We start from the raw sequence: 14,095 nt of genomic DNA, 5'->3' as shown, positions 1-14,095 counted from the left end.
GCCGGGGCGTGGCGGGACTTTTCGAGGAATCCAGCCCTGCCTGGGCGGTCCCAGGACTGTCCCCATCTCGAGCGTGGGCGCGTTCGATTCAGGCGCGGCGGACGCAACCCCAGGTGACCTGGGAAGGACCTTGTGTCTCTGGGGGTGACTGTCCGTCTCCCTGCCTCCAACCGTCACGAAAAGTGCTGATCTCCACTTTCAGCTGGGGTGCGAGCTGGGCTTGGAGGCGCAGGAGCCTAGGCCCTGGAGCTCCGCCCCACGCTTGCGCCAGCCCCGCCCCGATCCCGGGTCGCAGGCTCCAGGGGCGGGGCGTGGCCGGGGCGCAGCGGCGGGCGCGGAGGTCCGGGCGGGCGCGCGCGCCCCCGCCACACGCACGCCGGGCGTGCCCGTTTATAAAGGCAGAGCAAGCGGCGAGTCTTCAAGCTCGGTCTGGTGCTTTGGATCCGTTCCCATCGGTTCTTACAGCCGTTCCTCAGATCCCAGCAGCAAAGATGGTGAAGCAGATCGAGAGCAAGGTACGCGCTCCCGGGGAAGGCCAGGGCGCCGGCGCCGCGGACGGCCTCTGTAGCTGGGGAAGGCGGTGGCGGGAGATGCAGAGGCCGCCCCTCTGCATCGCCGGGGAAAAGGGACGCGGCGTCTCGGCCTGGGATTGAGGGAAGCAGCGGCCTGGGCGCGCCCAAGGCGGTGGAGCCTGCCCTGGCGGAAGGGAAGAGAGGGACGAGGGTCCCCTGGAGGGCTGAGTGGCGGTATCCAGCGTTGCCCCCACCCTGTGCCCCGGGGGGTTGCACGCACGCGGGGAGCGCCCGGGAGATGTGAGAGCGCGGGCAGCGTGAGGAGTCCCCACGCTGCCCTTCCTGCACCCTCCCGTCCGGGCAGCCCCGACTGGAGGAAGGTGAGGGAATAGAAGGGGTCCGCCCTTGGCCCCCTTCTGTATCCAGATTCAGGCCTTAGGCAAGGATAGACAGGGCCCCTTGCGGAAGGCACGGGTCGCTGGCCGCCGCTGCCTTTCCGTATGCGAAGTGATCCACCCGCAGCGGGGGTAGTGATCTCCCTTGGGAGCTGGTCTAGGCCGGAGATCCCCGGCTGCTTCCATCCATTCCCGGCCCCAAAGGTGACGCGTGCTGTATCCGCACTAAGGAGGCGGATTGCGGCTGGAGACCCCCTGGCACGTGCAGGTCCTGCCGGGAGGCCAGAGGGCCCCAGGTGACGCGAGGAAGTGAGGTCCGGGCCGCGCCCACGGGACTCCTGTGGCGCAGGGCGTGTTTCCGGCAGCAGTGGCTTTGGAATGACTCAGTCCCCAAGGTTGGGCCCGGGGGCCTCGGCTGCCCTGCCCGTCCGTGATTCACCCTCAGTCGGTGGGTTTTGCTGGAGCCATGGTTCCTCCTGGGTGCAGCCGCGCCCTGCCCCTGCTCGCCGACCTATCGGTATCCCGATCGATGTTTTGTCCTCTTAAAAATGCCCAAGGCAAAACAGACTTCCCATGTTTGAAAGTTATTGCAAGCCTAAAACCTTCTAGATTAGGAAACCCAGAGCCTAACACGCAGCGTCTAATGTAGCCATTGCAGAAATATTTGTTAAATGCAGCGTCAGAAAAGTGGAGTGAGTGGAGGAAATTGATACTGCCCGAACGGTAAAAGACCCCTGGCCAGCGCCTACCCTGCGATTACTCCTCCCCACCCGCGGGAAGCAGGGGAGGGCGGGTCCTCGCCCGCCTTGGGTGCCCTGACCTGTTTGGTGCCGGGTGGGCTTCGGAAACAGAAGTGTGTCTGCAGTGTGTCCCCGATCCTTTTGTTCCTTTGACTGTTACTGACTCTCAGTATTTTTTTCCTCATATGTTGATTGCCACTGTCGTCTTTTATCTTCCTCTTAATCAGTATTTTCTTAGTGGGATTCTCATTTTAGCAGCCCTCATGTGTTGAAAAGATCCTTAGTAGTGAATTGTCTTTCATATACTTTTTTCCAAGCACCTATTGTGTGACAAATTTTAGTCCATTCCTGGGGAAGGGAGTGGGGCTGGGATTCTGTTCTCCAGGGTCTGGCAACCTCAGTATAACTGAACTGCTGAGAACCCCCTCCACGGAGCCAGAAGACCTTTGAGTGGTCTATGTTGGTTGTCACAATATCCAACAGAAAGTTGATTAGGATTTCTGGAGCACAGTTTAGTCCTCCCAGTTGTTAGAGCATGGTGGCACCTTCCTCTTCTACCAGTGACAAAGGTGTACAAGGGTGACAGGAACTTTAAAAAAAGCACTACAGCCTGGGGCCCACAGGCCCTGATAATCAATCCTCAAAGTAACAATCCAAAGTCATTGATCGAAAGTTACACTAATTTGATTGTTATTTGTTAGTTTGTTTTTTGAGATGGAGTTTTGCTCTTGTTGCCCTGGCTGGAGTGCAGTGGCTTGATCTTGGCCCACTGCAACCTCCATCTCCCGAGTTCAAGCGATTCTCTTGCCTCAGCCTCTTGAGTAGCTGGGATTACAGGCATGCGCCGCCACGCCCGGTAATTTTGTATTTTTAGTAGAGACGGGGTTTCACAATATTGGTCAGGTTTGTCTCGAACTCCTGACTTAAGGTGATCCACCAACTTCGGCCTCCCAAAGTGCTGGGATTACAGGTGTTACCCACCGCGCCCAGCCTGTTATTTGTAAATGTTGAATACATCTTACGTTTTCATCCTAATGGACTAAATTGGCATCATTCGTCATTGAGAACAATTCTGTTTCTGAGGCAGTCTGTTAGTACGTTAGGGCCAACTGGGATCTGTTTCAGAGAGGAATGGAATAATTCATTGTAAATGTGATGAGGAAGAAATAAACACTTTAAAAAAAAAAAAAAGAAGAATGACACCTACCATTTATTCAACTCCCATCCACAAGGCACTTACTACCTTCAGAGTAGGTATGTTTAAGCAAAGAGATCTTAGACTCTGCTCCTATTTACCCCACCTACATTGTTTTGCTTCCCCCAGATTATTGGTGTCAGTGATGGAGACATTTATTAATAGTAACTGTTAGTTTCTGGGAGCTGGAAATTGTGATTTCTTCTTAGTAATGTACTCTTGAATAATTTTCAAGCTGATACCCGTTTGGAAGTATCAGAAGAGAGTTTGTACGTGAAGCCTGCACATACCTGGGGTGTAACTCATGTTCATTTAGGCTAAAAGTTATTGTTGCATGCCTCTTTTCAGAATTTTAGGTACTTGTGTTTAAATTTGATGCAGAGCTGTTTTGGAAAAGCCTTGAGTATGTTTGAAATACCTTCCCTCTTGAAAGTAATCTCAAGTTTTTAATGAGGGTCAATCATGTTAAAAAAACAAAAATGTCTATTCCAGACGTTGGCATTTCTTGACCTTTTTTCCTGTCTCACCTGGATCTTGCAGTAAAGGATCCCTGGTTTAACTTTCTTGAAAATCACATTAGGGAAGGCTTTGAATGAAATTGATCTGGAACACTCAGTGATGATTTGGAAAAACAATTGCTATACTTCTAATGTACCCTGCTGCAGCCCTCCCCATGTCTCCACCTCTAGGGGTGGGGTTGAGGGATTTGCATAACTGAAAAATTTATGGAAGTGTTGTCCTACCTTTCTCAGGAACACCAATTGTGAATTATTTTCCCAAAAACATGAGGTAGAAATTAGAAATCTAGAGAAGTAACTATTACTACCTGAGGTCACATTCGTGTTTTCTTGTTTATTTGGTTTTTTATCTTATGGTGTTTTACTTATTTGATTTCTTTCTTTATGGGACCTCTTGTGGCGGCGGGGGCCGGGGAATGTTCATTTTTTATTAAACCTATTTGACCAGTGTTGTTTCCTTGAAGAAAACCTAGACTTCAGATATAGATGTTTATGTTTTGATTTATCTTAATTGCTCTGGTTTGGTTTTTGGGTTTGGTCAGCACTAACAGACTAATTGTGGTTAAAATGACTCCTTTGTTTTGGGGAGGCCAAGGTGGGTGGATCACTTCAAGTCAGGAGTTCAAGACCAGCCTGGTCAACATGGCAAAACCCCATCTCTACTAAAAATACAAAAATTAGCTGGGCCTGGTGGTGGAGGCTTGTAATCCCAGCTACTCGGGAGGCTGAGGCAGGAGAATCACTTGAACCCCGGGGGGCAGAGGTTGCAGTGAGCTGAGATCAGGCCTTTGCACTCCAGCCTGGGCAACAAGTGAAACTCCGTCTCAAAAACAAAACAAAACAAAAATGAGTCCTTGGTAACTAGAATATTCGGTTCCCAGGGTTACAGTATCTAGATAGTAAATAATTCAGGGAAGTTACTGGTAAGAGATTTCTTCATCATTTCTACTAAGAATTTTATTTAACAAGCATTCCTTATGAAAAACAATATCTAAGAAAAATTTCTTTCATGAGGAACTAAAATTTTCATTTAATGAATGATGAGGGTGTAGTTTTAAAATAAAGGGCAAAAATCAAAAGTTGGTAAACATGTGATCTCAACTCTGGAAACCCCATTATGCTTATGTCAACAGTGATGTCTGAGTGTTGAGGTTTGGGGAAGGTTAGTTTCCTTGACTTTTCAAAAAATTTTACATTTTCATATGGTCTACCATAGACAAATGAGTTTAATCAAAAGTCATAGCTTTTTTTTTTTTTTGAGATGGAGTCTCCCTCTATTGCCCAGGATGGAGTGCAGTACCACAATCTTGACTCACTGCAACCTCCACCTTCTGGGTTCAAGCTATTCTCCTGCCTCAGCCTCCTCAGTGGCTGGGACTACAGGCGTGAGCCACCACACCCAGCTAGTTTTTTTTTGTATTTTTAGTAGAGACAGGGTTTCGCCGTATTGGCCAGGCTGGTCTCGAACTCCTGACCTAGTGATCCACCCACCTTGGCCTCCCAAAGTGCTGAGATTACAGGCATGAGCCACTATGCCCAGCCAACTTTTTTTTTTTACGTAACTTGTGATGTTTCAATTGCAAAATCCTATGCCTTTGTGACTTCAGGTGACCCCTTCATAATCCATAAGTGTTTAGTGAATGTCTACCATATACCTAGCCTTGACATGGAAACATTTTTAGTACAAATATCTATTTTTATTTTCCTTTTGTTTGGTGGAAAGAGAAATTAGCCAGTTCACAATATTTTATAAAATAGTCATGAAGACATGAATATCAGTATGCTCTACACATTATATCTTGTTTCATCTTATCAAGTAACACTATCAACAATATATAGAATTTCTTCAAACAGAGTTTTATTTGGCTTGTTTGGGTTTTTTTTTTGTTTTGTTTTGTTTTGTTTTTGGCTAAAAGGTAGGTCCTGAAAGGAGGTCCTCCAAAATGTACTTTGTGTGATTGTGTCGAGTCTTTCTTTTGAAGGTTTAATATTTAACTATTTATTTAACATAAGCTTGTTTTGCTGTTAGGCTGCTTTTCAGGAAGCCTTGAACACCGCAGGTGATAAACTTGTAGTAGTTGACTTCTCAGCCACGTGGTGTGGGCCTTGCAAAATGATCAAGCCTTTCTTTCATGTGAGTATTAAACAATGTCTACTTTGTAAGAGATTTGTGTTTGTGGGTTGGTGGTCACAAAGGTAGGAAAGAAAGACAGTTAAAGGATTTTGGTTTTGGTGGGGGGGGTTTCTTTGGCTGGATCATTGGTCTAGAAGCAGTAGTATAACAAATAATTTAGGTTTGATACATGTAGCCCATTGAAAATAAATTTTAGAAGTTGATTTTGTCTTAAATAGTTCTTTTTTTCCCACATTGAAACATGGGCCTTATTTGAAATCCCAGCCTCAGAGTTTGATATGACAAACTGTTTTATACTAGGAAAAATTTGATTTAGAGAAAATTTATGTCTCTTAGATCTATGTCTCCAAAGATCTAAATATTTGGATCTTTAATTAGTCTCTACTTTTATTAAGTTTTCATTTAAGAAGCTTGAGTACATTGATTGCCATTACCTAGTTCTAAATCTTTTTGGATTTTTCATTTAAAATTTTCCAGTCCCTCTCTGAAAAGTATTCCAACGTGGTATTCCTTGAAGTAGACGTGGATGACTGTCAGGTACGTAGCTGGAAATATGAGATACTACTGAGCTTTTCACATTGGCCTTTTCCTCTGAATTGCACAGTGCTTTTTTCCATAAATGTGTCAAATAATTCTAGAACTGTAATCCTATCTAAAAAGTTCTATCTCAGAAGAGCAGGTAAGTTAGGAGCTTAATCCTAGCTGTCAGGAGCTGTATATCACATCCTAAAGTAAACAAAAATAAATCAGTAAGACTTCTGAATCTTATGGGCCACCCACCTTTCTAAAACCCTACGTTCTACTTTACAGTCTGAGATGCTCAATAAATAGAGATTGAATTTAGCTATGATCATTACATCCATAGGCTTGATGGGGTCACCAAATTATGAGACCGCTTGTAGGGCTCTTTGTGAACTTGCAGTAGCGTGAGAACCTGCATTTGCAAGCCTATTCTAGTCTTGGTTGATTTTAGTCAATTAGAAACCACAAGTGTTTTAACAGATAAACACCAAGGTACCTGAGAGAATAATTTGGAAGAAATTCCAGGTTTGGTTTTATTTAATGAATACTTGTTTTGCACTAGGTATATGCCAGGCACTATTCTGGGTAGTTTTTAAGTATCAGTTCATTTAATCCTGAGTGCTGTTATCATCCCCATTTTATAGATGAGAAAACTGAAACACAGCTTGTTCATGAAGTTTCAGTGAGTATGTGGCTGAGCTAGGATTTAAAATGAAGTGGTCTGGCTTCTCAGCTCTTGACCTTAAGCACTACCCATTAGAGGATGCTCTGCCTTATGGTGGGTATAGATACGGTGCTTAGCACATGACCGCTGACCTAGGAGATCCTGTTGAAGAGGTATCACTTCGGGGCCCTTTGCAGATAAGTGAGCATTTTCACTTAGCCCCAGTGGAGAAGGAAAGGCGATGGGGGAGGGGTGCAGTGTGGCAACAGAGGCGCTGGACCTGGCTTCCAGTCCTGGCTCACTGGCTTCTGCTTTTAGGCCAGTCACTCCTCTTCCTTGAGCCTTAAGACCTGTCACATCAATCTCCCAAGGTTGCTTATTCATTGAGCAAACATGGAATGTCCAATAAAGGCTGAAGGGTCACTTAAAACAGGCATATGGCAGTGCTCTCTAAACATGGGAGGGCGCAGCAACCCCAGATTGCATATTCTCAGCCATATTTTGACTCTGTGCCTTGGGCAACCCCTGCCTTGGCTTGTGCTGTCTCCTCCCTCTGGTCTGTCCTTTCCTTTCCTACCTGACTAACTCTTTTAACTCTTTGTCATGAGCTTCACCCCTTCTCCACTTACCCCCTTGTGTGCCCTAAGTACTCAGTAAATCTTGGCAATTATTATAATGATCTTTATGTCTGTCCTTTACCATTAGTCTCGGTAGATTCCTAGGATCAGGGTGGGACCCTGTCTTAATTCACCTTGGTTTCCCCTTCACCTAGCACACCTGCCTTGCATGTAGTATAGGTGTAGAATGAATGATGAATGTGGTATGGTTGTTAAGTTACTGTTCTAGATGTGTCCCAGAGTTTCTTTAAAAAAAAAAAAAAAAAAAAAAAAAGTGTAATTGCACTTTTGTGGGAAAAAAAAAAATCCTTGTTCCTTGTTTTAATCAAACTTAGTCTTACTTCTTCTATTAAGGTCAATTTAGCTAGGGGAAAATTGCACCTGGAGTAGAGAAATTCTAACTGCCACTGATCCTATCAGATAACAACTTGATTTTTTTCTTTTTTTTTTGAGACTAACATTTGAGAATAACAGTTATAATAACTCTCGCTTTGTCACCTGGACTGGAGTGCAGTGGCGTGATCTCGGCTCACTGCAACTGCCGCCTCTTGGGTTCAAGCAATTCTCTGCCTCAGCCTCCTGGGTAGCTGGGATTACAGGCATGCACCACCATGCCTGGCTAATTTTGTATTTTTAGTAGAGACGGTTTCACCATGTTGGTCAGGCTGGTCTCAAACTCCTGACTTCAGGTGATCCACCCACCTTGGCCTCCCAAAGTGCTGGGATTACAGGCATGAGCCACCACGCCCAGCCTTGATTTTTATGTGAAAGTAAATAGGTGCTAGATGCCATGATAAGCCCTTTGCATGCACTATGTCATTTAATCTTCACAATAACTATAAGAATATTTTTTATTAGCACCCTCATTGAACAGGTAATGGGACTGCAGCACAGAAGGTGAAGTCAGTCTCTTAAGGCAGAGCAGTGCACCATACTGTACTGAGGACAGGTGTTCTTACTGCCTTTGGGAAGTACAGTCATGCATCACTTGATGATGAGGATACCTTCTGAGAAATGTTAGGCAATTTGGTTGTGTACACATAGAGTGTACTTACACAACCTAGATGGCATAGCGTCCTGTACACCTAGGCTATGTGGTAAAGCCTATTGCTCCTAGGCCATAAACATGTAAGGCATGTTACTGTACTGAATACTGTAGGCAGTTATAACACAACAGTAAGTATTTGTGTATCTAAACCTAGAAAAGGTATGGTGAAAATATATAGAAGATTAAAAAATGGTATGCCTGTATAAGGTACTTGCTATAAACGGGACTTGCGGGACTGAGAGGTACTCTGGGTGAGTCAGTGAGTGGGTAGTGAGTGAATGTGAAGGCCTAGAACCCGTAGACATATAAACACTGTATGCTTACAGATTTTATTTTTAAAATTTCTTTTTGCAGCAGTACATTTATTATAACTTTTTTACTTTATAAGTTTTTTATTTTTTAACTCTAACTCTTCTAGTAACACTTAGCTTAAAACACGAATGCATTGTACAGCTCTACAAAAATATTTTCTTTATATCCTTAGTCTATAAGCTTTTTTAAAAAAGACTTTAAACTTTTTGTTAAAAACTAAGATTCAAACACATACATTAGCCTAGACCGACACGGTCAGGAACATCAGTATCACTGTCTCCCATCCCCACATCTTGTCTCACGGAAAGGTCTTCAGGGACAGTAATATGCATGGCCCTTTCATCTCCTATGATAACAGTGCCTTCTCCTGGAATGCTTCCTGAAGGACCTGCCTGAGGCTGTTTCATAGTAACTTTCTTCTTAAAAAAATAAGTAGGAACACACTCTAAATTAATGATGAAAGTATAGTAAATACAAAAACCAGTAATCTAGCTGTTTAGTATCAAGTAGTATATACTGTACATAATTGTACTTAGTATCAAGTAATATATACTGTACATAATTGTAGTGATAGGCTTTTTTAAGTGAAGGCAAGGTTATTAAGAAAGTAAAGGAACAATGGCCGGGCGCGGTGGCTCACGCCTGTAATCCCAGCACTTTGGGAGGCCGAGGTGGGCGGATCCCCTGAGGTCGGGAGTTCGGGACTAGCCTGACTGACATTGGAGGAACCCTGTCTCTACTAAAAAAAAATACAAAATTAGCCAGGCGTGGTGGTGCATGACTGTAATCCCAGCTACTTGAGAGGCTGAGGCAGGAGAATCACTTGAACCCAGGGGACGGAGGTTGTGGAGAGCCGAGATCACGCCATTGCACTCCAGTCTGGGCAACAAGAGCGAAACTCCATCTCAAAAAAGAAAAAAAAAGAAAGTAAAGGAACAAAAGAATGTCTCCTCCATAGATAAAGCAGTCTGTAGTGGTATACTTTTTATGTAATTGCAGCACAGATTTGTTTGCACCAGCTAATGCGATGGGCTATGACATTAACCCATCACTAGGTGAGAGGAATTTTTCAACTTCATTATAATCTTATGGGACCACCACATATATGCAATCTGTCATCGACCTAATGTTAATTGGTGCATTACATTTGGTCATCGACCAAATGTTAAATGGTGCATTACTATAGGTGTGCAAAGCTCTCAAGGACTTCCGTATAACACAGCTCCTCCTTCATGTCTGCTTGGGGCACTCTCATCACCCTGAAAGTATCTTTTTTTTTTTGAGACAGAGTCTCACTCTGTCGCCCAGGCTGGAGTGCAGTGGTGCCATCTCTGCTTACTGCAACCTCCACCTCCCAGGTTCAAGCAATTCTCCTGCCTCAGCCTCCCAAGTAGCTGGGACTACAGGCGTCTGCCACCACACCAGGCTAAATTTCATGTTTTTAGTAGAGACGGGGTTTCACTTTGCTGGCCAGGCTGTTCTCGAACTCCTTACCTCAAGTGATCCACCCGTTTTGGCCTCCCAAAGAGCTGGGATTACAGGCGTGAGCCACCATGCCTGGCCTGAAAGTGTCTTTTAAAACCTTAAAGTGACCCTCTGACAAACTGGGGAACTTTAACTTTGCCTCCATAGACTCATAGAAAAGTATCAGCAGTAGCCCTTTTGAAAATGAGAGACCAACCTTATTTCTCTGACAGCCAACAGGGTTATGATACTTATTTTATAAATGGTGACCTCCCTCTGACCCTTACTTTGAGTGAGTTTTCAATAGTATGCATTCAATAAACACTCGCCATTTTTATTCCAGCCTTTACTGTCCTTGTGCCTCTTACTGGAACCTGTACTTTCATTCTCAGCAGGTGTCCAGCGTTAAAAGAAAAAGTAAAGATTACCTAGAAAGAACTCCTCAACAGTAGTGCCAACCAACCATCCTAGAGGTCATCATAGTGTTTGTAGCTGGCCTTTCTTCCCCTTGAGAGTTATCTGCTGGTTTCCATGATTTGGTTCTCAACAGTCCTGCCTGCTCGCTTGCTGTCCTGTATAGCTTTTGCTGCTTAGGTGCTGAGTAGTTCTGTATTTCTTTCCCAGTCCTCTTTTGAGTGTCTGGCTGACATTTTCAATCCCTATTGGGTTCCAAACCAAACCAGTTTCATGGTATTGTCCTCCAAACCTTGCCCTCTTACAGCATGAACAATGTGTTGAGCATGGGGTATTACAAGAATTCTCATTTAGCATTCCACAGTTGAGGAATGTCTGTTACTTCAATTACCTTTGAGCTGCAGAAAAATCTTTAGCTGTAGCAAGAGCCACTTCTAGGAGAGGAGGAAATATGAATCAACTAGCCCAATTTGCAATGTTAGGAATTTGTGGATTTTCTAAGTAGGATGGCTTTCAAAGGTTAGAGCGTCAGAGTCACCTGAAGCTCGACTTTGACTGTAATGGTTTAAGATAGGGGTTGATGGGGAAACTTGTAGTATCCCTCAGGTGATTCTGATACTGCAGCAAGGTTTGAGAATCCACAAAGTCTTTTTATTTTTCCTCCCGAGATAGAGTCTCATTCTGTCACCTAGGCTGGAGTACAGTGGCGTGATCTCAGCTCACTGCATCCTCCACCTCCCAGGTTCAAGCAATTGTCCTGTCTCAGCCTCCTAAGTAGCTGGGATGACAGACGTGCACCACCATGCTTGGCTAATTTTTGTATTTTTAGTAGAGATGGGGTTTCTCCATGTTAGCCAGGCTAGTCTCGAACTCCTGACCTCAGGTAGTCCACTGGCCTTGGCCTCACATATCAATTTTTAATTAAAAATAGGCAGGAGGCTGGGCGTGGTGGCTCACACCTGTAATCCCAGCACTTTGGGAGCCTGAGGAAGGCAGATCACTTGAGTTCATGAGTTTGAGACCAGCCTGTGGGCAACATGGAGAGACTTTGTCTCTACAAAAAAAAAAAAAAAAAAATATATATATATATATATATATATATATATATACACACACACACACACACAAAATTAGCCAGGTTGGTGGCATGTGCCTGTAGTCCGGACTACTGGGGAAGCTGAGGAGGGAGGATGGCTTGAGTCTGGGAAGTGAAGGTTGCAGTGAGTTGAGATTGTGCCCCTGCATTCCATCCAGCCTGGGTGACAGAGCCAGACCCTGTCTCAAAAATAATAATAATCAGTAAACCCAGTGTGGGGTTATTCCTTTAGATTACTATGATTTTGTTCTTGAACAATTGCCTTTTATTTTTTTAGACTTTAGACCTTATATAATCATTCTGTGTACTCTGCCTTCATAATAAAACTGGAAAAATTATGAGCAAGAAACAAGAAGTACTAGTTCTAAGGAATAGTTAAGATTATAATACTGAGTCCAATTGTAGCAGAATTTTTTGTTGCTTCTTTGTATGATACTGAAAATAGTTGAGAATTTGATTGGATTAAACAGCATATTGGATTGCTGGAGTATCTGATGCTAGTAACATTCTGAACATTCTGCCTGTTGATGTGCCCATCAAAGGAAGTAAATATTAATAAAACTTTTTCATTGAGAATATAACCGGTTTGGCTTTTGGACTGCAATTATATTCATCATATTAATTTTCATATGCTGAAAAATGTCCTCATGCTGAAATGTGGGGTACATGACAGGGAGAAGATTCTGGTTTTGGATTACTTCTGTCAAAGCTCAGTACTGACAGTCTTGTATTTAATCCTCTCCCCTGCTACTTTCCCTACCAGGATGTTGCTTCAGAGTGTGAAGTCAAATGCATGCCAACATTCCAGTTTTTTAAGAAGGGACAAAAGGTACGTACATCTGACCTTTAAAACTCTAACTGGGCAATAGGAAACCCAGTATAAGTGAATAAACCACTGGAGTGATGTTCCCTTCAAAGATTGAGGCATATCGCCAAGTTCTGCTTTTAAGAATTTTTAAATATGTCATTCTTCATTGGCTTAAGTACATAATGTGACATCTAATTGAAAATCGATCTTTCCTAGAACTAGTCACTAAATCCCTCTAATTGGTGTTTCCTATTTATATCATAAAGCACATTTCTTAGACTTGGGCAGTTCATTTGTTGTTGTTAGGTATTGTGTAAAAGAAAATTTGTACTTAAGCCTTTTGACTTTGATACTTTTTCTTCGTTTATAACTTAAATGAACTGTATGTTATTCAGGGAAGTTTATTTTAAATAAGATTATACCTCTTCTTCCCTCCACCCCATTCTTCCTTCATTCTATGCTGATATTTTATGTATAAAACAGTGCTACAATGCTACATCTAATGTCAGTTCAATATTCTTTTAACAGGTGGGTGAATTTTCTGGAGCCAATAAGGAAAAGCTTGAAGCCACCATTAATGAATTAGTCTAATCATGTTTTCTGAAAACATAACCAGCCATTGGCTATTTAAAACTTGTAATTTTTTTAATTTACAAAAATATAAAATATGAAGACATAAACCCAGTTGCCATCTGCGTGACAATAAAACATTAATTCTAACACTTTTTAAAACTGGTGTCTGAATAGCTTTCAAAATAAATGCGAAATGATCATTTAATGTATTTTCCTATATTCTTAATCACTTTTTAGTAACCTTGTAGGCCACTGATTATTTTAAGATTTAAAAAATTATTATTGCTACCTTAATGTATTGCTACAAAAATCTCTTGTTAGGGGTAATGCAGGTAATAAAGTAGTATGTTGTTATTTGTTAACTTTTAACAGAGAAAATAGTGTTCTCTGTTCTAGCAGGTAAATCCTCTGCTCTCCAAAAGATCAGCATGACCAAAATGGATGTCCACCCATGAAGGAATTGTTTTGTTTGTTTGTTTGTTTTGCCACAAGGATCTTGATTCTCCTCGAAGTATCTGAGAAAGTCTAGTTGTATAGGCCAGATATAGGTTCTGTCCTGACTGGTAAAAATTGTGGGAAATTATTAGTTATATCATTCAAAGAACATTGTTTCTTGTGTTCTAAGCACAGTAAGGGGTTGGGGGGTTGAAGAAACTATTTTTGAGTTTACGTAATAATGAAGAGAAGAATTATCATAAGCCAGGCATCATCTTTCTATTAATTCATGTAATCTTTGCAACAATCCTATTAGATATAGATACTGTAATCCCCGTTTACCAATGAGGAAACAGACAGAGTGGTAATTTCCCCTGCATCACAACTAGTCAGTGGAGGAGCTGGGATTTGAACCAAAGAAGTCTGGTACCAGAATATGTGCTTTTAACTACTACATTGCCCTCAGTGCAACAATCTGAATAAGTAGGAAAATGATGGGCCCTTAGTTGAGTTTCTTTCTGTGAAATTAGGATGCCAAACTCAGATGATCTCTCAAAATATTAATGGAATGCCTATTATGTGCCAGGCATCATGCTAGGCTTGGAATAAAGATGTGACTAAGACACCCTCATCCTCATACAGCGAACA

At 42.9% G+C, this 14,095-nt stretch overlaps 1 protein-coding gene across 1 annotated transcript; it reads left to right on the top strand.

Moving 5' to 3' along the window:
- The first annotated feature begins 294 nt into the window (after nucleotides 1–294).
- On the top strand, nucleotides 295–13,217 carry TXN (thioredoxin). The gene is made up of 5 exons (XM_010365575.2): nucleotides 295–515; nucleotides 5,390–5,494; nucleotides 5,972–6,031; nucleotides 12,395–12,460; nucleotides 12,968–13,217. Exons 1-5 carry the CDS (start codon nucleotides 492–494, stop codon nucleotides 13,028–13,030), a joined length of 318 nt encoding a protein of 105 aa, XP_010363877.1. The 5' UTR covers nucleotides 295–491; the 3' UTR covers nucleotides 13,031–13,217.
- Nucleotides 13,218–14,095: the final 878 nt, after the last annotated feature.

This window comes from Rhinopithecus roxellana, chromosome 16 (assembly GCF_007565055.1).
Source record: "Rhinopithecus roxellana isolate Shanxi Qingling chromosome 16, ASM756505v1, whole genome shotgun sequence".
NCBI lineage: Eukaryota > Metazoa > Chordata > Mammalia > Primates > Cercopithecidae > Rhinopithecus > Rhinopithecus roxellana.
The sequence above is the reverse complement of the archived record's forward strand: the minus strand, read 5'-3'. Positions and strand labels throughout refer to the sequence as shown.

What these genes read in the sequence shown, in the direction of transcription:
- TXN (XM_010365575.2), top strand. Translation starts at nt 492, where the DNA reads ATGGTGAAGCAGATCGAGAGCAAG. An exon ending in TGATCAAGCCTTTCTTTCAT is followed by an intron (nt 5,495 to 5,971) that starts GTGAGTATTAAA and finishes AAAATTTTCCAG; the next exon opens with TCCCTCTCTGAAAAGTATTC. An exon ending in TAGACGTGGATGACTGTCAG is followed by an intron (nt 6,032 to 12,394) that starts GTACGTAGCTGG and finishes TTTCCCTACCAG; the next exon opens with GATGTTGCTTCAGAGTGTGA.